This window comes from Scyliorhinus torazame, chromosome 24 (assembly GCF_047496885.1).
Source record: "Scyliorhinus torazame isolate Kashiwa2021f chromosome 24, sScyTor2.1, whole genome shotgun sequence".
Taxonomy (NCBI): Eukaryota; Metazoa; Chordata; class Chondrichthyes; order Carcharhiniformes; family Scyliorhinidae; genus Scyliorhinus; species Scyliorhinus torazame.
Genome location: NC_092730.1, coordinates 26,951,085 through 26,974,008, shown reverse-complemented (window position 1 = coordinate 26,974,008; position 22,924 = coordinate 26,951,085). Strand labels below are relative to the sequence as shown.

The following is a 22,924-nucleotide window of genomic DNA, read 5'->3' as shown; positions in this document are numbered from 1 at the left end:
TTCTTTATCCCTCGCATGTCACGACATCGAACAAGGCCGAGGCAAGTCAGAGATCTCCAAATATTTACGATTTATTTCAATATGATCGAAGCCACAGTTCCTGTGTGTACAGTTGAGTTAAAATGGCCGTCCATTGTGAAAGTCCTCGTGGATCCGGGTGGCTTTCCGCTCGAGTCCCACGCAGCAGGGCCCAGCCCGGGACTCGAGGAAGGTCGTAAACGGCAGCACAGGAAACCCAACACATTATCCGACGACTGTGCCTCCAGTCCTGAACATAGCAATGGAGCACTTAGAAGACCACAACCTGATTCGGCAGAATGACCATGGATTTATGAAAAATAGATCAGGTTTGACCAATCTGTTAGAATCTCTTCCGAGGATGTGTACCAGCAGTGTAGATAGAGGGGGACCAGGGGATGTGGTGTTCTTGGATTGGTCAATATAGATTTAAGAAGAGAAATAGTATTTGACCAATCCATTAACAGTTATTTTTAGGGGAGAACCAGCATGGTAGATAGAGGGGGACCAGTGGATGTACTGTTTAATAATAATCTTTTTTATTATCACAAGTAGGCTTACATTAACACTGCAATTAAGTTACTGCGAAAATCCCCTAGTTGCCACATTCCGGCGCCTGTTCGGGTACACGGAGGGAGAATTCAGAATGTCCAATTCACGTAACAAGCACGTCTTTCGGGACTTGTGGGGGGAAACCGGAGCGCCCGGAGGAAACCCACGCAGACACCGGGGGGGGGGGGGAGCGTGCAGACTCCGCACGGACAGTGACCCGAGCCGGGAATCGAACCTGGGACCCTGGCGCTGTGAAGCAATGGTGCTGAACACTGTGCTGCCGTGCTGCCGAGTCGATATGAATTTATGAAGGACAATCATGTTTGATCAATCTATTAACAGTCTTTTTCAGCAATGTAGATAGAGGGGGACCAGTGGGTGTGCTAGCCTTCGATTAGCCGATATGGATTTATGAAGAGAATTAGTGTTTGACTAATCTATTAACAGTTCTTTTCAAAACAGTGCAGATAGAGGGGGACCAGTGGATGCGGGGTTCTCGGATTTTCCAAAAGAGAAGCATTTGAGAAGTTGCCACGCAAGGGGGAATTTACATAAAACTCGGCATTGTGGGGTCGGTGCGGTGTGGGTGTGGGTGGGGAAGGGGGGGTGGGGGTGGGTGGGGCTCGTGTCAGCACGGCTTGAGGATTGGTTAACGGACAGAAAACAGGGCCAGGGATTTGCGGCTCCACTGTGGTGGCGTTCAACCCGGGCCGGCCAAATGTCTATCGCCTCTCGGTCGGACTGGGGGATTTCCACGTTGACTAACTCAAGGGCAGGACATCGCCAGGTTCCCCTTCAGCTACACTGCTGGTTACACCCTCAATATTCTCACAGGTAGGTCGAACACTACTTCCCTTTCGTAAATCCACGCTGAATACCACTGGGAGGAAAAATGCGGCAGATGGAGAATAACGTGGGCAAGCGAGAGGTTGGTTCACTCTGTTTGGACGAATACAAAAGCAGAATAACGTTGGCGGAGTGACTGGGTTGATGCGGGCATTCAAAGTGACTTGGGCATCACTAATTATTGTGCGGGTACACTACACCAATAGGACGCAAATCATGTGATCCTTTATTATGATGGGATTGGAACAGAAGGCCAAAAAATACCTACTACACTTACCTCAGTCCCAAAATGGCCAACTCCCTCCCTGAGGGAAGAAATGTCTCCTCATCTCATTCCCAAAATGGCCGACACCTTATCCTGAGGCCTTGTTGGGGTCTCACTTGAGAGTATAGTGTGCAAGGGCTGCACGGCGGCGCAGTGGTTACCACGGCTACCTCACGACGCCGAAGACCCAGGTTCGATCCCGGCCCCGGGTCACTGTCCCTGTGGAGTTTGCACATTCTCCCCGTGTCTGCGTGGGTCTTACCCCCACAAAGATGTGCAGGGTCGGTGGATTGGCCACGCTTAATTGGGAAAAAAAAAAGAATTGGGTACTCTAAATTTTTTTTTTAAAAAGGAGTGTATAGTGTGCAGTTTTGGTCCCCTAACTTGATGGAGGGTTAAATTGCCTTACGGGAGTGCAATGACCAATTCTTGGGATGGAGGGCGGGAAGGCTGGGGTGCGCTCCTCCAGGGAAGATTGAGCAAACTAGGCTTACGTTACTGTTGAAGAATGGGAGGTGTTAAAACATAGAACATAGAAAATACAGCACAGAACAGGCCCTTCGGCCCACGATGTTGTGCCGAACCTTTGTCCTAGATTAATCATAGATTATCATTGAATTTACAGTGCAGAAGGAGGCCATTCGGCCCTTTGAGTCTGCACCGGCTCTTGGAAAGAGCACCCTACCCAAACTCAACACCTCCACCCAACACCAAGGGCAATTTGGACATTAAGGGCAATTTATCATTGGCCAATTCACCTAACCCGCACATCTTTGGACTGTGGGAGGAAACCGGAGTACCCGGAGGAAACCCACGCAGACACGGGGAGGACGTGCAGACTCCGCACAGACAATGACCCAATCCGGAATCGAACCTGGGACCATGGAGCTGTGAAGCAATTGTGCTATGCACAATGCTACCGTGCTGCCCTTAAGAACAAATAAATCTACACTATATAATTTTACCGTCATCCATGTACCTATCCAATAGCTGCTTGAAGGTCCCTAATGTTTCCGACTCAACTACTTCCACAGGCAGTGCATTCCATGCCCCCACTACTCTCTGGGTAAAGAACCTACCTCTGATATCCCTCCTATATCTTCCACCTTTCACCTTAAATTTATGTCCCCTTGTAATGGTGTGTTCCACCCGGGGAAAAAGTCTCTGACTGTCTACTCTATCTATTCCCCTGATCATCTTATAAACCTCTATCAAGTCGCCCCTCATCCTTCTCCGCTCTAATGAGAAAAGGCCTAGCACCCTCAACCTTTCCTCGTAAGACCTACTCTCCATTCCAGGCAACATCCTGGTAAATCTTCTTTGCACCTTTTCCAGAGCTTCCACATCCTTCCTAAAATGAGGCGACCAGAACTGTACACAGTACTCCAAATGTGGCCTTACCAAAGTTTTGTACAGCTGCATCATCACCTCACGGCTCTTAAATTCAATCCCTCTGTTAATGAACGCGAGCACACCATAGGCCTTCTTCACAGCTCTATCCACTTGAGTGGCAACTTTCAAAGATGTATGAACATAGACCCCAAGATCTCTCTGCTCCTCCACATTGCCAAGAACTCTACCGTTAACCCTGTATTCCGCATTCATATTTGTCCTTCCAAAATGGACAACCTCACACTTTTCAGGGTTAAACTCCATCTGCCACTTCTCAGCCCAGCTCTGCATCCTATCTATGTCTCTTTGCAGCCGACAACAGCCCTCCTTACTATCCACAACTCCACCAATCTTTGTATCGTCTGCAAATTTACTGACCCACCCTTCAACTCCCTCATCCAAGTCATTAATGAAAATCACAAACAGCAGAGGACCCAGAACTGATCCCTGCGGTACGCCACTGGTAACTGGGATCCAGGCTGAATATTTGCCATCCACCACCACTCTCTGACTTCTATCGGTTAGCCAGTTTGTTATCCAACTGGCCAAATTTCCCACTATCCCATGCCTCCTTACTTTCTGCATAAGCCTACCATGGGGAACTTTATCAAATGCCTTACTAAAATCCATGTACACTACATCCACTGCTTTACCTTCATCCACATGCTTGGTCACCTCCTCAAAGAATTCAATAAGATTTGTTAGGCAAGACCTACCCCTCACAAATCCGTGCTGACTATCCCTAATCAAGCAGTGTCTTTCCAGATGCTCAGAAATCCTATCCTTCAGTACCCTTTCCATTACTTTGCCTACCACCGAAGTAAGACTAACTGGCCTGTAATTCCCAGGGTTATCCCTAGTTCCTTTTTTGAACAGGGGCACGACATTCGCCACTCTCCAATTTCCATGTTGTCATGGAAATGCATGAAAATACATGAAATTTCAAGTGGGTCTAACAGGGTGGACACTAAGAGATTGATTCCCCTGGTCAGGGAATCGTAAACACAGTTTTGGCAGGGTGGGCGGGTGGATGGGGGGGGGGCTGGGGGGAAGTGGACACAACCTCAGGATAAGGTGTCGGCCATTTTGGGACTGAGTTGAGGAGAAATTTCTTGACTCGGGGAAGCAGTCGGCCATTTTGGGACTGAAAAGAGGAGGAATTTCTACACTCTGGGAAGGAGTCGGCCATTTTGACAATGAGATGAGGAGATGTTTCTTCACTCAGGGAGGGAGTCGGCCATTTTGGGACTGAGATGAGAAGGAATTTCTTCACTCGGGGAAGGATCCGGCCATTTTGGGACTGAGATGAGGAGGAATATCTTCACTCGGGGAAGGAGTCGGCCATTTTGTGGACTGAGATGAGGAGAAATGTCTTCACTCGGGGAAGGAGTCGGCCATTTTGGGACTGAAATGAGGCGGAATGTCTTCACTCAAAAGGGTTTGTGAATCTTTGGAAATTCTCCATCCCAGAGGATTGTGGGTGCTCCATCGTTGAGTATATTTAAGGCTGTGGGCTAGACAGATTTCTTTTGGTCTCTCGGGGGATTAAGGGATATGGGGAGCGGACGGGAAAATGGGAGCTGAAGCCCAAGATCGGCCATGATCGTATTGACTGGCGGGGCAGGCCCCTTTGGCCTACTCCCTACTCCTATCTCCTGCAGCCTTCTGCACTCGAGGGGATACAAGCCCAATCTGTGCGGCCTGTCCTCGCAACTTTAACCCATTCCCCTCCGAGGACCAAACCGTCCTCCCTGATGCGGCCGGTGTTCCGACAGAGCTGGGGTTCGGCAGGAGTTGTGTGTCCGACATTCAGGAATATTTTCTCCTGAACCCGCTGACTCCCGTTGAGCTCCCCCTCTCTCTCTCTCTCTGGGTTCCGTTCTTCAATCGAATACTTGTCGTGTTGGAGTGAGAGTGAACGTGAGGGATGGGATGGCCCATTTGTGACGGACAATCAGTCGGTGCTTTTTTTTTCCAGATTCTTTGTGGGTGAGTTTGCCCCGCCCACCCCCACCCCCACCCCCTTTTTGGTTGTCCTCTGGTGAAAATCGGCGAGGGGTGGAAAGGGGCAGTGGTGGTGGGGGGAGGGGGTGGGGCTCAGGCGGCTCAACTGCCATCAGTCAAAGGCTTCCAACCTGGAAGTGAAAGTTCACAGCAGGGTGTCCGGCCCAGTCCCGTCCTGTTGCCGGGGCCGGTGCCCTCGGCAACCGCTGCCCGCGTGCACGATCAGCCGCGGGAAGTAGATGGCATCCTGGTAGGAGGGGGGCTCCTCTGCCGAGAGGCCGCCCCCGCCCCCGAAGCGTCCACTCAGGCTGCGGAAGAGGTAGGCCCGACCCGAGCCCTGCAGTCGGCCCAGCGAGAAACGGCTGCGGCTGAAAGGCAGGCGGGCGGCGGGCTCGCGGGAGGGCAGCGAGGAGCTGCTGACCGTCCGCCGGCAGCGCTGGCACTGCTGCAGGTAGGTGGCGGCGGCGGTGGAGGAGGAGGAGACCTCCATTAGCATGGCCTCCGAGTAGCTGGGCACCAGCTGCTGGTTGGAGCGAATGTGCCACTCCAGCTCGGTCATGTCGATGGTGTTGACCCGGGAGATGCGGCGCCCGTACGGGCCGCCCTCCTCGGGGGTCAGCAGCAGCCCCTCATCCAGGCCGAAGAGCTTCTCCACGTGATAGTGGACGTAGGCCGTGCGATACTCGGCCAAAACCCGCAGCGGCCACGAGAGCACCAGGAAGGAGAGCGTCCAGAAGATGTAACGGGAGACGTACCAGGGCGGGTTCTTGGGGTCTGAGAAGGCCACCATGTGCTCTTTGAAGTCAACATTCTTCAAGTGCATCCCCTCACGGGCTTCCATATAGTCATCCAGGCCCTCGTTTTCGCTGAAGAAACGCGCCCGCTGGGTCAGGTAGGAGGTCTCCGACTCGGCGTTGGCGAAGCTGAAGCACTTGGTGAAGCGGAGCTTGGTGGCCGTGTACTCGCTGAGGCCCAGCAACTCCTTGGAGATGTCCCTCGCCCCGTGCTGGGAGTAGTCGAACTCCGACTCCGAGAGGTGCGTGTTCACCCGCTCGTGGTAGACCTGCGTGGTGGTGTAGGCGTCGCCGTTGCGGTAGCGCGTCACCTGCCGGGTCCTCCGGATGTAGTGGTAGCTGATGGCCTTCCACCAGATGCAAGGGGTGGCCTGCTGGAGGCGCTGCATGCGCTCGTACACGCTGTTGACGTCCACCTTGTGTTGCATCTCATTCTTGGTGTAGCAGTGCCAACATTCCACCAGGTACACCACGTACAGCATCATGAGGAAGGCCAGGGGGATGTACACGTAGCCGCTGGAGCAAGGGCTCTCATGGTAGATCATCGACTCTCCGCCGTACGGCTTGTTGAAGGCCAGCCGGGTCACCTTGGACAGGTGGCACCAGGTCACCACTCCGAAACAGCCATACATCAGGAGGGTCAGGACCAGACATTTCCAGTGAGAGTCCCGGCACAGCGAACCACTCAGGGACTGCTTCAGAGGCCGCTGCTGCTTTGGGTTCAGGGTCGGGAGGTGGTGGAGAGAAAAGCAGAATATAGTTTAGTTAGAACATTGCCCTTTTCCAGCACTTATTGTCTACAATCAATCAGATAGAGCCTATTACTCACTGTTACTGGTGAAAGCCAGGAAATGTTGGGGACATTTAGAGGTCAATTGTTACAATACAGGTGTAACACACATACTTTGAGGACATTTAGAGGTCAGTTGCTACAATAGGTGTAACACACATACTTTGAGGACATTTAGAGGTCAATTGCTACAATAGAGGTATGACGCACCTACTTTGAGGACATTTAGAGGTCAATTGCTACAATAGAGGTGTAACGCACATACTTTGAGGACATTTAGAGACCAATTGCTACAATAGAGGTAAAACGCAAATACTCTCGAGGACATTTTGAGGTCAATTACTGCAACAGAGGTGTGAAGTAACGCACATTTTGGGAGGGCAATTAGGAGTCAATTGTTGCTACTGAGGTGTGATGCCCATCTTTGGGGATATTTAGAGGTCAATTGCTTCAACTGAGGTGTAATAGTTAGGACATGTTTGGCTGATGAAATTCAACGTGGGCAAGTGTGAGGTCTTGCACTTTGGAAAAAAGAATAGAGGCGTGGACTATTTTCTAAACGGTGACAAAATTCATAATGGGGAGAGTTATAGAACAAAGAGATCTAGGAGTACAGGTTCATAGCTCCTTGAAGGTGGAGTCGCAGGTGGACAGGGTGGTGAAGAAGGCATTCGGCATGCTTGGTTTCATTGGTCAGAACATTGAATACAGGAGTTGGGACGTCTTGTTGAAGTTGTACAAGACATTGGTACGGCCACACTTGGAATACTGTGTGCAGTTCTGGTCACCGTATTATAGAAAGGATATTATTAAACTGGAAAGAGTGCAGAAAAGATTTACTAGGATGTTGCCGGGACTTGATGGTTTGAGTTATAAGGAGAGGCTGGATAGACTGGGACTTTTTTCCCTGGAGCGTAGGAGGCTTAGGGGTGATCTTATAAAATAATGAGGGGCATAGATAAGGTAGATAGTCAACATATTTTCCCAAAGGTAGGGGAGTCTAAAACTAGAGGGCATAGGTTTAAGGTGAGAGGGGAGAGATTCAGAAGGGCCCAGAGGGGCAATTTCTTCACTCAGAGGGTAGTGAGTGTCTGGAATGGGCTGCCAGAGGTAGTAGTAGAGGCGGGTACAATTGTGTCTTTTAAAAAGCATTTAGATAGTTACATGGGTAAGATGGGTATAGAGGGTTATGGGCCAAGTGCGGGCAACTGGGACTAGCTTAATGGTAAAAACTGGGCGGCATGGACTGGTTGGGCCGAAGGGCCTGTTTCCATGCTGTAAACTTCTATGATTCTATAAGTGCAAAGGGACTTGGGAGTCCTAGTCCAGGATTCTCTAAAGGTAAACTTGCAGGTTGAGTCCGTAATTAAGAAAGCAAATGCAATGTTGTCATTCATCTCAAGAGGCTTGGAATATAAAAGCAGGGATGTACTTCTGAAGCTTTATAAAGCATTAGTTAGGCTCCATTTAGAATACTGTGAGCAATTTTGGGCCCCACACCTCAGGAAGGACATACTGGCGCTGGAGCGGGTCCAGCGGAGATTCACACGGATGATCCCAGGAATGGTAGGCCTAACATACGATGAACGTCTGAGGATCCTGGGATTATACTCATTGGAGTTTAGAAGGTTGAGGGGAGATCTAATAGAAACTTACAAGATAATGAATGGCTTAGATAGGGTGGGTGTAGGGAAGTTGTTTCCATTAGCTGGGGAGACTAGGACCCGGGGGCACAGCCTTAGAATAAAAGGGAGTCACTTTAGAACAGAGATGAGGAGACATTTCTTCAGCCAGAGAGTGGTGCGTCTCTGGAATTCATTGCCACAGAGGGCAGTGGAGGCCGGGACGTTGAGTGTCTTTAAGACAGAAGTTGATAAATTCTTGATTTCTCGAGGAATTAAGGGCTATGGAGAGAGAGCGGGTAAATGGAGTTGAAATCAGCCATGATTGAATGGTGGAGTGGACTCGATGGGCCGAATGGCCTTACTTCCGCTCCTATGTCTTATGGTCTTATGGTCTTATGGACATATGATCCTCACATATGGTGAGGAGGACATTTAGTGGTCACTTTCTGCTGCTGAGGTGTAACGCACATATTTGAGAAGAATTAGTGGTTAATTTCTGCGACTGGAGATGTAACACACACCTTTGAGGACATTTAGAGGTCAATTGCTGCTATTGAGTGTAACACACGTCTTTAAAGCATAATTAGAGGCAGTTGCTTCTACTGAGGTGTAACATACATATGAAGAGGGCAATTAGCAGTCAATTTCCTTACTGAGGCACCTTGGAGGACATTTAGAGATCAATCGCTGCTGTTGAGGTGAAATGCACATTTCTAAAGGGCAATTAGAGGTCAATTGTTGTTACTGAGGTCTAACACACATCTTTTGAGGTCAATTACCGACTAATTTCTGCTACAAAGGAAATGTAAGAACATTCTTGGTTCAGTTCGAGGCTAATTACTATTACAAAGGAAAGTCAAGGAACTGTCTGAGGACAGTTAGAGTCTAATAGTTATTAAGAGGGAAATTTGAATCCAACATGGCGGCTGATTCTAAATCCCAAACCTCAGGGAACATAGAACTTCTAAACTCTTGGTTTAACCTACTGTTTTTCTAAAAGACATGGCAGAATTATACTTGAAGGCAGTACGGTGTGTATACTAACACATTAATCTATGGTTGATGCAATTGTTTAATACCCCTCCTCTGACATTTCACAGTTACTCAGTGATTACATGGTTGATGGGTGGAAATAGTTAACATGTGATATATACATCACACAAGGACACAGAGTCAAAGAGAGAGACAGATACCATTATACAGTTATGGAAAGGTTTGAAAATCTACATCAGTACAAAACTATGGGGAGAGAGCGGGGCAGTGGGATTAGTTTGGGGATTGATACAGGGCTATAGGGAGAGAGTGGGGCAGTGGGATTAGTTTCGGATTGATACAGGGCTATGAGGAGAGAGTGGGGCAGTGGGATTAGTTTGGGGATTGATACAGGGCTATGGGGAGAGAGCGGGGCAGTGGGATTAGTTTGGGGATTAATGCAGGGCTATGGGGAGAGAGCGGGGCAGTGGGATTAGTTGGGGATTGATACAGGGTTACGGGGAGAGAGCGGGGCAGTGGGATTAGTTTGGGATTGATACAGGGCTATGGGGAGAGAACGGGGCAGTGGGATTAGTTTGGGATTGATACAGGGCTATGGGGAGAGAGTGGGGCAGTGGGATTAGTTTGGGGATTGATACAGGGCTACGGAGAGAGAGTGGGGCAGTGGGATTAGTTTGGGATTGATACAGGGCTATGGGGAGAGAGTGGGGCAGTGGGATTAGTTTGGGATTGATACAGGGCTATGGGGAGAGAGCGGGGCAGTGGGATTAGTTTGGGGATTGATACAGGGCTACGGAGAGAGAGTGGGGCAGTGGGATTAGTTTGGGATTGATACAGGGCTATGGGGAGAGAGCGGGGCAGTGGGATTAGTTTGGGGATTGATACAGGGCTACGGAGAGAGAGTGGGGCAGTGGGATTAGTTTGGGATTGATACAGGGCTATGGGGAGAGAGTGGGGCAGTGGGATTAGTTTGGGATTGATACAGGGCTATGGGGAGAGAGTGGGGCAGTGGGATTAGTTTGGGATTGATACAGGGTTACGGGGAGAGAGCGGGGCAGTGGGATTAGTTTGGGATTGATACAGGGCTATGGGGAGAGCATGGGGCAGTGAGATTAGTTTGGGATTGATACAGGGCCATGTGGAGAGAGTGGGGCAGTGGGATTAGTTTGGGATTGATACAGGGCTATGGGGAGAGAGTGGGGCAGTGGGATTAGTTTGGGATTGATACAGGGCTATGGGGAGAGAGTGGGGCAGTGGGATTAGTTTGGGATTGATACAGGGCTATGGGGAGAGAGTGGGGCAGTGGGATTAGTTTGGGATTGATACAGGGTTACGGGGAGAGAGCGGGGCAGTGGGATTAGTTTGGGATTGATACAGGGCTATGGGGAGATGGTGGGGCAGTGAGATTAGTTTGGGATTGATACAGGGCCATGGGGAGAGAGTGGGGCAGTGGGATTAGTTTGGGATTGATACAGGGCTATGGGGAGAGAGTGGGGCAGTGGGATTAGTTTGGGATTGAAACAGGGCTATGGGGAGAGAGTGGGGCAGTGGAATTAGTTTGGGGATTGATACAGGGTTACGGGGAGAGAGCGGGGCAGTGGGATTAGTTTGGGGATTGATACAGGGCTATGGGGAGAGAGTGGGGCAGTGGGATTAGTTTGGGATTGATACAGGGCTATGGGGAGAGAGCGGGGCAGTGGGATTAGTTTGGGATTGATACAGGGCTATGGGGAGTGAGCGGGGCAGTGGGATTAGTTTGGGATTGATACAGGGCTATGGGGAGAGAGTGGGGCAGTGGGATTAGTTTGGGATTGATACAGGGCTGTGGGGAGAGAGTGGGGCAGTGGGATTAGTTTGGGATTGATACAGGGCTATGGAGAGAGAGCGGGGCAGTGGGATTAGTTTGGGATTGATACAGGGCTATGGAGAGAGAGTGGGGCAGTGGGATTAGTTTGGGATTGATACAGGGCTATGGAGAGAGAGTGGGGCAGTGGGATTAGTTTGGGATTGATACAGAGCTATGTGGAGAGAGCGGGACAGTGGGATTAGTTTGGGATTGATACAGGGCTGTGGTGAGAGAGTGGGGCAGTGGGATTAGTTTGGGATTGATACAGGGTTATGGGGAGAGAGCGGGGCAGTGGGATTAGTTTGGGGATTGATACAGGGCTATCGGGAGAGAGTGGGGCAGTGGGATTAGTTTGGGATTGATGCAGGGCTATGGGGAGAGAGCGGGGCAGTGGGATTAGTTTGGGATTGATACAGGGCTATGGGGAGAGAGTGGGGCAGTGGGATTAGTTTGGGATTGATACAGGGCTATGGGGAGTGAGCAGGGCAGTGGGATTAGTTTGGGATTGATACAGGGCTATGGGGAGAGAGTGGGGCAGTGGGATTAGTTTGGGGATTGATACAGGGCTATGGGGAGCGAGTGGTGCAGTGGGATTAGTTTGGGATTGATACAGGACTATGGGGAGAGAGCGGGGCAGTGGGATTGGTTTGAGGATTGACACAGGGCTATGGGGAAAGAGCGGGGCAGTGGGATTAGTTTGGGGATTGATACAGGACTATGGGGAGAGAGCAGGGCAGTGGGATTAGTTTGAGGATTGATACAGGGCTATATGGAGAGAGCGGGGCAGTGGGATTGGTTTGAGGATTGACACAGGGCTATGGGGAAAGAGCGGGGCAGTGGGATTAGTTTGGGATTGATACAGGGCCATGGGGAGAGAGCGGGGCAGTGTGATTAGTTTGGGATTGATACAGGGCTATGGGGAAAGAGCGGGGCAGTGGGATTAGTTTGGGATTGATACAGGGCCATGGGGAGAGAGCGGGGCAGTGGGATTAGTTTGTGATTGATACAGGGCAATGGGCAGAGAGCGGGCATTGGGATTGATACAGGGATATGGGGAGAGAGCGGGCTGTGGGATTGATACAGGGATATGGGGAGAGAGCGGGCAGTGGGATTGATACAGGGATATGGGGAGAGAGCGGGCAGTGGGATTGATACAGGGATATGGGGAGAGAGCGGGCTGTGGGATTGATACAGGGATATGGGGAGAGAGCGGGCAGTGGGATTGATACAGGGATATGGGGAGAGAGCGGGCAGTGGGATTGATACAGGGATATGGGGAGAGAGCGGGCAGTGCGATTGATACAGGGATATGGGGAGAGAGCGGGCAGTGGGATTGATACAGGGATATGGGGAGAGAGCGGGCAGTGGGATTGATACAGGGATATGGGGAGAGAGCGGGCAGTGCGATTGATACAGGGATATGGGGAGAGAGCGGGCAGTGGGATGGATACAGGGATATGGGGAGAGAGCGGGCAGTGGGATTGATACAGGGATATGGGGAGAGAGCGGGCAGTGGGATTGATACAGGGATATGGGGAGAGAGCGGGCAGTGGGATTGATACAGGGATATGGGGAGAGAGCGGGCAGTGGGATTGATACAGGGATATGGGGAGAGAGCGGGCAGTGGGATTGATACAGGGATATGGGGAGAGAGCGGGCTGTGGGATTGATACAGGGATATGGGGAGAGAGCGGGCTGTGCGATTGATACAGGGATATGGGGAGAGAGCGGGCAGTGGGATTGATACAGGGATATGGGGAGAGAGCGGGCAGTGGGATTGATACAGGGATATGGGGAGAGAGCGGGCAGTGGGATTGATACAGGGATATGGGGAGAGAGCGGGCAGTGCGATTGATACAGGGATATGGGGAGAGAGCGGGCAGTGGGATTGATACAGGGATATGGGGAGAGAGCGGGCTGTGGGATTGATACAGGGATATGGGGAGAGAGCGGGCAGTGGGATTGATACAGGGATATGGGGAGAGAGCGGGCTGTGGGATTGATACAGGGATATGGGGAGAGAGCAGGCAGTGGGATTGATACAGGGATATGGGGAGAGAGCGGGCTGTGGGATTGATACAGGGATATGGGGAGAGAGCGGGCAGTGGGATTGATACAGGGATATGGGGAGAGAGCGGGCAGTGGGATTGATACAGGGATATGGGGAGAGAGCGGGCAGTGGGATTGATACAGGGATATGGGGAGAGAGCGGGCAGTGGGATTGATACAGGGATATGGGGAGAGAGCGGGCAGTGGGATTGATACAGGGATATGGGGAGAGAGCGGGCAGTGGGATTGATACAGGGATATGGGGAGAGAGCGGGCAGTGGGATTGATACAGGGATATGGGGAGAGAGCGGGCAGTGGGATTGATACAGGGATATGGGGAGAGAGCGGGCAGTGGGATTGATACAGGGATATGGGGAGAGAGCGGGCAGTGGGATTGATACAGGGATATGGGGAGAGAGCGGGCAGTGGGATTGATACAGGGATATGGGGAGAGAGCGGGCAGTGGGATTGATACAGGGATATGGGGAGAGAGCGGGCAGTGGGATGGATACAGGGATATGGGGAGAGAGCGGGCAGTGCGATTGATACAGGGATATGGGGAGAGAGCGGGCAGTGGGATGGATACAGGGATATGGGGAGAGAGCGGGCAGTGGGATTGATACAGGGATATGGGGAGAGAGCGGGCAGTGGGATTGATACAGGGATATGGGGAGAGAGCGGGCAGTGGGATTGATACAGGGATATGGGGAGAGAGCGGGCAGTGGGATTGATACAGGGATATGGGGAGAGAGCGGGCAGTGGGATTGATACAGGGATATGGGGAGAGAGCGGGCTGTGGGATTGATACAGGGATATGGGGAGAGAGCGGGCAGTGGGATTGATACAGGGATATGGGGAGAGAGCGGGCTGTGGGATTGATACAGGGATATGGGGAGAGAGCGGGCAGTGGGATTGATACAGGGATATGGGGAGAGAGCGGGCAGTAGGATTGATACAGGGATATGGGGAGAGAGCGGGCTGTGGGATTGATACAGGGATATGGGGAGAGAGCGGGCAGTGGGATTGATACAGGGATATGGGGAGAGAGCGGGCAGTGGGATTGATACAGGGATATGGGGAGAGAGCGGGCAGTGCGATTGATACAGGGATATGGGGAGAGAGCGGGCAGTGGGATTGATACAGGGATATGGGGAGAGAGCGGGCAGTGGGATTGATACAGGGATATGGGGAGAGAGCGGGCAGTGCGATTGATACAGGGATATGGGGAGAGAGCGGGCAGTGGGATGGATACAGGGATATGGGGAGAGAGCGGGCAGTGGGATTGATACAGGGATATGGGGAGAGAGCGGGCAGTGGGATTGATACAGGGATATGGGGAGAGAGCGGGCAGTGGGATTGATACAGGGATATGGGGAGAGAGCGGGCAGTGGGATTGATACAGGGATATGGGGAGAGAGCGGGCAGTGGGATTGATACAGGGATATGGGGAGAGAGCAGGCAGTGGGATTGATACAGGGATATGGGGAGAGAGCGGGCAGTGGGATTGATACAGGGATATGGGGAGAGAGCGGGCAGTGGGATTGATACAGGGATATGGGGAGAGAGCGGGCAGTGGGATTGATACAGGGATATGGGGAGAGAGCAGGCAGTGGGATTGATACAGGGATATGGGGAGAGAGCGGACAGTGGGATTGATACAGGGATATGGGGAGAGAGCGGGCAGTGGGATTGATACAGGGCTATGGGGAGAGAGCGGGCTGTGGGATTGATACAGGGATATGGGGAGAGAGCGGACAGTGGGATTGATACAGGGATATGGGGAGAGAGCGGGCAGTGGGATTGATACAGGGCTATGGGGAGAGAGCGGGCTGTGGGATTGATACAGGGATATGGGGAGAGAGCGGGCAGTGGGATTGATACAGGGATATGGGGAGAGAGCGGGCTGTGGGATTGATACAGGGCTATGGGGAGAGAGCGGGCAGTGGGATTGATACAGGGATATGGGGAGAGAGCGGGCAGTAGGATTGATACAGGGATTATCATAGACTTTACAGTGCAGAAGGAGGCCATTCGGCCCATCGAGTCTGCACCGGCTCTCGGAGAAGAGCACCCTACCCAAGGTCATCACCTCCACACCCTATCCCCATTACCCAGTAACCCCACTCAACACTAAGGGCAATTTTGGACACAAAGGGCAATTTATCACGGCCAGTCCACCTAACCTGCACATCTTTGGACTGTGGGAGGAAACCGGAGCACCCGGAAGAAACCCACGCAGACACGGGGAGGACGTGCAGACTCCGCACAGACAGTGACCCAAGCCGGAATCGAACCATGGACCCTGGAGCTGTGAAGCAATTGTGCTAACCACTATGCTACCGTGCTGCCCTGTATGGGGAGAGAGCGGGCAGTGGGATTGAATCAGAGATATGGGGAGAGAGCGGGCAGTGGGATTGATACAGGGATATGGGGAGAGAGCGGGCTGTGGGATTGATACAGGGATATGGGGAGAGAGCGGGCAGTGGGATTGATACAGGGATATGGGGAGAGAGAGCGGGCAGTGGGATTGATACAGGGATATGGGGAGAGAGCGGGCAGTAGGATTGATACAGGGATATGGGGAGAGAGAGCGGGCAGTGGGATTGATACAGGGATATGGGGAGAGAGCGGGCAGTAGGATTGATACAGGGATATGGGGAGAGAGCGGGCAGTGGGATTGATACAGGGATATGGGGAGAGAGCGGGCAGTGGGATTGATACAGGGATATGGGGAGAGAGCGGGCAGTGGGATTGATACAGGGATATGGGGAGAGAGCGGGCAGTGGGATTGATACAGGGCTATGGGGAGAGAGCGGACAGTGGGATTGATACAGGGATATGGGGAGAGAGCGGGCAGTGGGATTGATACAGGGATATGGGGAGAGAGCGGGCAGTGGGATTGATACAGGGATATGGGGAGAGGGCGGGCAGTGGGATTGATACAGGGATATGGGGAGAGAGCGGGCAGTGGGATTGATACAGGGATATGGGGAGAGAGCGGGCAGTGGGATTGATACAGGGATATGGGGAGAGCGCGGGCAGTGGGATTGATACAGGGATATGGGGAGAGAGCGGGCAGTGGGATTGATACAGGGATATGGGGAGAGCGCAGAGTCGCAGGATTTCCGATCACCAAAACAAGCGATGGAGACACGAGAATCCTGTTCATGCGGCGAGCGGCGAGTGTCCGGAATGCGCCTCCTGAGGGAATGTGGTTGAGACAGGTCTAACCGAGCCTTTCGAAAGGGAAAGAGACTGTTATCTGAAAAGGGGGTGACTACGCGGGGTTGTGGGGACACGGTGGGGGAGCGACACTCTGTCCTGGAAGAACGTTGCGATTCTGTAGCCGTTCCGGTCAGCAGCGGCAATCGCTGTTTTATACACTGCCCCACCGTTTGGTGGAGCTCAGGCCCCTCAGTGACGTGGACAGAGGAGATGGATTTGGTGTGTCACGGCAACTGGATCTCTGTTATCAGTCAGCAGCCTTGGCTACCTTTCACAGCCTGACTTCATTTGCTATTAAAAATTCATCGCTCTAAAAATAGCTGCCCGTCTGCCAACTTGTGGCCGCTCTTCCCGGCGCCCGCAGAGTGAGCTGTCTCCCGCTACGCCAGCTCGGAAAACTGCCTGCAACACCAGGGGTGGGGGGGAGAGGAAGAAATAAGTAAAAGATTTATGGCCCAGTGTTGGCGGAACCACAAGCTGCCCAGCAACGCAACGCAAGGGGCACTAGCGGCGTGCGCCGCTGCACGTGGCCGGGCGTATTGCCGCTGTCCCGCCATTAGCCTCTCGGAAATGGAAGCGCGTCCCCCACCGGCCTTTTGCGTTTCGAGCAAGGGGCGGGGATTTTATTCGTCGGTTGCATTCATTACACATCAAACCCACCGCAGAGAGTTAGGGCTGGTACTTCACAGCGTAAGGAACCCTTCCGACGCCACGATCGTTGTTGAATCAACACTCTGACCCAGAAAGCGCGCAATTAAAAAAGTGTGGGGTCTCATTCCTTCAAGGTTGTGAATTGTTGGAGATTTCTTTTTAAAACAATTTTATTTTGTGGAAAATTAACTTTCTCTATCCCTCTTAATTAGATTGCTCTCTTTTTTTCTCTTTCGCTACCCCCCTCCCCCACCAACCCCTATTTGACTCTCACGCAATTTCCTTCTCCGCCATTGGCCTGGGTCATTTCAGTTCCTTAATCTCACCGGGCAAGGATCGCCCATCATTCCTCCAGAATCATAGGATTTACAGTGCAGAAGGAAGCCATTCAGCCCATCGCGTCTGCGCCAGTCCTTTGAAAAGGCCTAAGCCCACACCCCACCCTATCCCCTAGCCCAGGAACCCGACCCAACTTTTTTTGGACACGAAGGGCATCCGAGCACACTGACCGTGCGGCGCTCCCTCAGTGCTCTCACACTGACCGTGCGGCGCTCCCTCAGTGCTGGCACGCTGACCGTGCGGCGCTCCCTCAGTGCTCTCACGCTGACCGTGCGGCGCTCCCTCAGTGCTCTCACGCTGACCGTGCGGCGCTCCCTCAGTGCTCTCACACTGACCGTGCGGCGCTCCCTCAGTGCTGGCACGCTGACCGTGCGGCGCTCCCTCAGTGCTGGCACACTGACCGTGCGGCGCTCCCTCAGTGCTGGCACGCTGACCGTGCGGCGCTCCCTCAGTGCTGGCACGCTGACCGTGCGGCGCTCCCTCAGTGCTGGCACGCTGACCGTGCGGCGCTCCCTCAGTGCTGGCACGCTGACCGTGCGTCGCTCCCTCAGTACTGGCACGCTGACCGTGCGGCGCTCCCTCAGTGCTGGCACGCTGACCGTGCGGCGCTCCCTCAGTGCTGGCACGCTGACCGTGCGGCGCTCCCTCAGTGCTCTCACACTGACCGTGCGGCGCTCCCTCAGTGCTGTCACGCTGACCGTGCGTCGCTCCCTCAGTACTCTCACACTGACCGTGCGGCGCTCCCTCAGTGCTGGCACGCTGACCGTGCGGCGCTCCCTCAGTGCTGACACGCTGACCGTGCGGCGCTCCCTCAGTACTCTCACACTGACCGTGCGGCGCTCCCTCAGTGCTGGCACACTGACCGTGCGGCGCTCCCTCAGTACTCTCACACTGACCGTGCGGCGCTCCCTCAGTGCTGGCACACTGACCGTGCGGCGCTCCCTCAGTGCTGGCACACTGACCGTGCGGCGCTCCCTCAGTGCTGGCATGCTGACCGTGCGGCGCTCCCTCAGTGCTCTCACACTGACCGTGCGGCGCTCCCTCAGTGCTGGCACGCTGACCGTGCGGCGCTCCCTCAGTGCTGGCACGCTGACCGTGCGGCGCTCCCTCAGTGCTGGCACACTGACCGTGCGGTGCTCCCTCAGTGCTGGCACGCTGACCGTGCGGCGCTCCCTCAGTGCTCTCACACTGACCGTGCGGCGCTCCCTCAGTGCTGGCACGCTGACCGTGCGGCGCTCCCTCAGTGCTGGCACGCTGACCGTGCGGCGCTCCCTCAGTGCTGGCACGCTGACCGTGCGGCGCTCCCTCAGTGCTGGCACACTGACCGTGCGGCGCTCCCTCAGTGCTGGCACGCTGACCGTGCGGCGCTCCCTCAGTGCTGGCACACTGACCGTGCGGCGCTCCCTCAGTGCTCTCACACTGACCGTGCGGCGCTCCCTCAGTGCTGGCACGCTGACCGTGCGGCGCTCCCTCAGTGCTGGCACGCTGACCGTGCGGCGCTCCCTCAGTGCTGGCACACTGACCGTGCGGCGCTCCCTCAGTGCTGGCACGCTGACCGTGCGGCGCTCCCTCAGTGCTGGCACACTGACCGTGCGGCGCTCCCTCAGTGCTCTCACACTGACCGTGCGGCGCTCCCTCAGTGCTGGCACGCTGACCGTGCGGCGCTCCCTCAGTGCTGGCACGCTGACCGTGCGGCGCTCCCTCAGTGCTCGCACGCTGACCGTGCGGCGCTCCCTCAGTGCTCTCACACTGACCGTGCGGTGCTCCCTCAGTGCTCTCACACTGACCATGCGGCGCTCCCTCAGTGCTGGCACGCTGACCATGCGGCGCTCCCTCAGTGCTGGCACGCTGACCGTGCGGTGCTCCCTCAGTGCTGGCACGCTGACCGTGCGGCGCTCCCTCAGTGCTCTCACACTGACCGTGCGGCGCTCCCTCAGTGCTGGCACGCTGACCGTGCGGCGCTCCCTCAGTGCTCTCACACTGACCGTGCGGCGCTCCCTCAGTGCTGGCACGCTGACCGTGCGGCGCTCCCTCAGTGCTGGCACGCTGACCGTGCGGCGCTCCCTCAGTGCTGGCACGCTGACCGTGCGGCGCTCCCTCAGTGCTGGCACACTGACCGTGCGGCGCTCCCTCAGTGCTGGCACGCTGACCGTGCGGCACTCCCTCAGTGCTGGCACGCTGACCGTGCGGCGCTCCCTCAGTGCTGGCACGCTGACCGTGCGGCGCTCCCTCAGTGCTGGCACGCTGACCGTGCGGCGCTCCCTCAGTGCTGACACGCTGACCGTGCGGTGCTCTCTCAGTGCTCTCACACTGACCGTGCGGCGCTCCCTCAGTGCTGGCACACTGACCGTGCGGCGCTCCCTCAGTGCTGGCACACTGACCGTGCGGCGCTCCCTCAGTGCTCTCACGCTGACCGTGCGGCGCTCCCTCAGTGCTGGCACACTGACCGTGCGGCGCTCCCTCAGTGCTGACACGCTGACCGTGCGGCGCTCCCTCAGTGCTGACACGCTGACCGTGCGGCGCTCCCTCAGTGCTGGCACACTGACCGTGCGGCGCTCCCTCAGTGCTGGCACACTGACCGTGCGGCGCTCCCTCAGTGCTGACACGCTGACCGTGCGGCGCTCCCTCAGTGCTGGCACGCTGACCGTGCGGCGCTCCCTCAGTGCACTCACGCTGACCGTGCAGGGCTCCCTCAGTGCTGGCACGCTGACCGTGTGGCGCTCCCTCAGTGCTGGCACGCTGACCGTGCGGCGCTCCCTCAGTGCTGGCACGCTGACCGTGCGGCGCTCCCTCAGTGCTCTCACGCTGACCGTGCGGCGCTCCCTCAGTGCTCTCACACTGACCGTGCGGCGCTCCCTCAGTGCTGGCACGCTGACCGTGCGGCGCTCCCTCAGTGCTCTCACACTGACCGTGCGGCGCTCCCTCAGTGCTCTCACACTGACCGTGCGGCGCTCCCTCAGTGCTGACACGCTGACCGTGCGGCGCTCCCTCAGTGCTGGCACACTGACCGTGCGGCGCTCCCTCAGTGCTGGCACGCTGACCGTGCGGCGCTCCCTCAGTGCTGGCACGCTGACCGTGCGGCGCTCCCTCAGTGCTGGCACGCTGACCGTGCGGCGCTCCCTCAGTGCTGGCACGCTGACCGTGCGGCGCTCCCTCAGTGCTGGCACGCTGACCGTGCGGCGCTCCCTCAGTGCTGGCACGCTGACCGTGCGGTGCTCCCTCAGTGCTGGCACGCTGACCGTGCGGCGCTCCCTCAGTGCTCTCACGCTGACCGTGCGGCGCTCCCTCAGTGCTGGCACGCTGACCGTGCGGCGCTCCCTCAGTGCTCTCACGCTGACCGTGCGGCGCTCCCTCAGTGCTCTCACACTGACCGTGCGGCCCTCCCTCAGTGCTGGCACACTGACCGTGCGGTGCTCCCTCAGTGCTGGCACGCTGACCGTGCGGCGCTCCCTCAGTGCTGGCACGCTGGCCGTGCGGCGCTCCCTCAGTGCTCTCACACTGACCGTGCGGCGCTCCCTCAGTGCTCTCACACTGACCGTGCGGCGCTCCCTCAGTGCTCTCACACTGACCGAGCGGCGCTCCCTCAGTGCTGGCACACTGACAGTGCGGCGCTCCCTCAGTGCTCTCACACTGACCGTGCGGCGCTCCCTCAGTGCTGGCACGCTGACCATGCGGCGCACCCTCAGTGCTGGCACACTGACAGTGCGGCGCTCCCTCAGTGCTGGCACGCTGACCGTGCGGCGCTCCCTCAGTGCTGGCACGCTGACCGTGCGGCGCTCCCTCAGTGCTGGCACGCTGACCGTGCGGCGCTCCCTCAGTGCTGACACGCTGACCGTGCGGCCCTCCCTCAGTGCTGGCACGCTGACCGTGCGGCGCTCCCTCAGTGCTGACACGCTGACCGTGCGGCGCTCCCTCAGTGCTGGCACACTGACCGTGCGGCGCTCCCTCAGTGCTCTCACACTGACCGTGCGGCGCTCCCTCAGTGCTGGCACGCTGACCGTGCGGCGCTCCCTCAGTGCTGGCACACTGACCGTGCGGCGCTCCCTCAGTGCTGGCACACTGACCGTGCGGCGCTCCCTCAGTGCTGGCACGCTGACCGTGCGGCGCTCCCTCAGTGCTCTCACACTGACCGTGCGGCGCTCCCTCAGTGCTGACACGCTGACCGTGCGGCGCTCCCTCAGTGCTCACACACTGACCGTGCGGCCCTCCCTCAGTGCTGTCACGCTGACCGTGCGGCGCTCCCTCAGTGCTGGCACGCTGACCGTGCGGCGCACCCTGAGTGCTGGCACACTGACCGTGCGGCGCTCCCTCAGTGCTGGCACGCTGACCGTGCGGCGCACCCTCAGTGCTGGCACGCTGACCGTGCGGCGCTCCCTCAGTGCTCTCACGCTGACCGTGCGGCGTTCCCTCAGTGCTGGCACGCTGACCGTGCGGTGCTCCCTCAGTGCTGGCACGCTGACCGTGCGGCGCTCCCTCAGTGCTCTCACACTGACCGTGCGGCGCTCCCTCAGTGCTGACACGCTGACCGTGCGGCGCTCCCTCAGTGCTCTCACACTGACCGTGCGGCGCTCCCTCAGTGCTCTCACACTGACCGTGCGGTGCTCCCTCAGTGCTGGCACACTGACCGTGCGGCGCTCCCTCAGTGCTGACACGCTGACCGTGCGGCGCTCCCTCAGTGCTCTCACACTGACCGTTCGGCGCTCCCTCAGTGCTCTCACGCTGACCGTGCGGCGCTCCCTCAGTGCTCTCACACTGACCGTGCGGCGCTCCCTCAGTGCTCTCACACTGACCGTGCGGTGCTCCCTCAGTGCTCTCACACTGACCGTGCGGCGCTCCCTCAGTGCTGGCACGCTGACCGTGCGGCGCTCCCTCAGTGCTCTCACGCTGACCGTGCGGCGCTCCCTCAGTGCTGGCACGCTGACCGTGCGGCGCTCCCTCAGTGCTGGCACGCTGACCGTGCGGAGCTCCCTCAGTGCTCTCACACTGACCGTGCGGCGCTCCCTCAGTGCTGGCACGCTGACCGTGCGGCGCTCCCTCAGTGCTGGCACGCTGACCGTGCGGCGCTCCCTCAGTGCTGGCACGCTGACCGTGCGGCGCTCCCTCAGTGCTGGCACGCTGACCGTGCGGAGCTCCCTCAGTGCTCTCACACTGACCGTGCGGCGCTCCCTCAGTGCTGGCACACTGACCGTGCGGAGCTCCCTCAGTGCTCTCACACTGACCGTGCGGCGCTCCCTCAGTGCTCTCACACTGACCGTGCGGCGCTCCCTCAGTGCTCTCACACTGACCGTGCGGTGCTCCCTCAGTGCTCTCACACTGACCGTGCGGTGCTCCCTCAGTGCTGGCACGCTGACCGTGCGGCGCTCCCTCAGTGCTGGCACGCTGACCGAGCGGCGCTCCCTCAGTGCTGGCACACTGACCGTGCGGCGCTCCCTCAGTGCTGGCACGCTGACCGTGCGGCGCTCCCTCAGTGCTGGCACACTGACCGTGCGGAGCTCCCTCAGTGCTCTCACACTGACCGTGCGGCGCTCCCTCAGT

The 22,924-nt window shown here is 56.2% G+C and overlaps 1 protein-coding gene across 1 annotated transcript; it reads right to left on the bottom strand.

Annotated features, from left to right (window-relative positions):
* Window positions 1-3,469: 3,469 nt before the first annotated feature.
* Window positions 3,470-6,580, bottom strand: LOC140399985 (transmembrane protein 151B-like). Its single transcript, XM_072489488.1, has one exon. The coding sequence runs from the start codon at window positions 6,501-6,503 to the stop codon at window positions 5,223-5,225; it is 1,281 nt and encodes a 426-aa protein (XP_072345589.1). The 5' UTR covers window positions 6,504-6,580; the 3' UTR covers window positions 3,470-5,222.
* Between the last annotated feature and the right edge of the window lie 16,344 nt (window positions 6,581-22,924).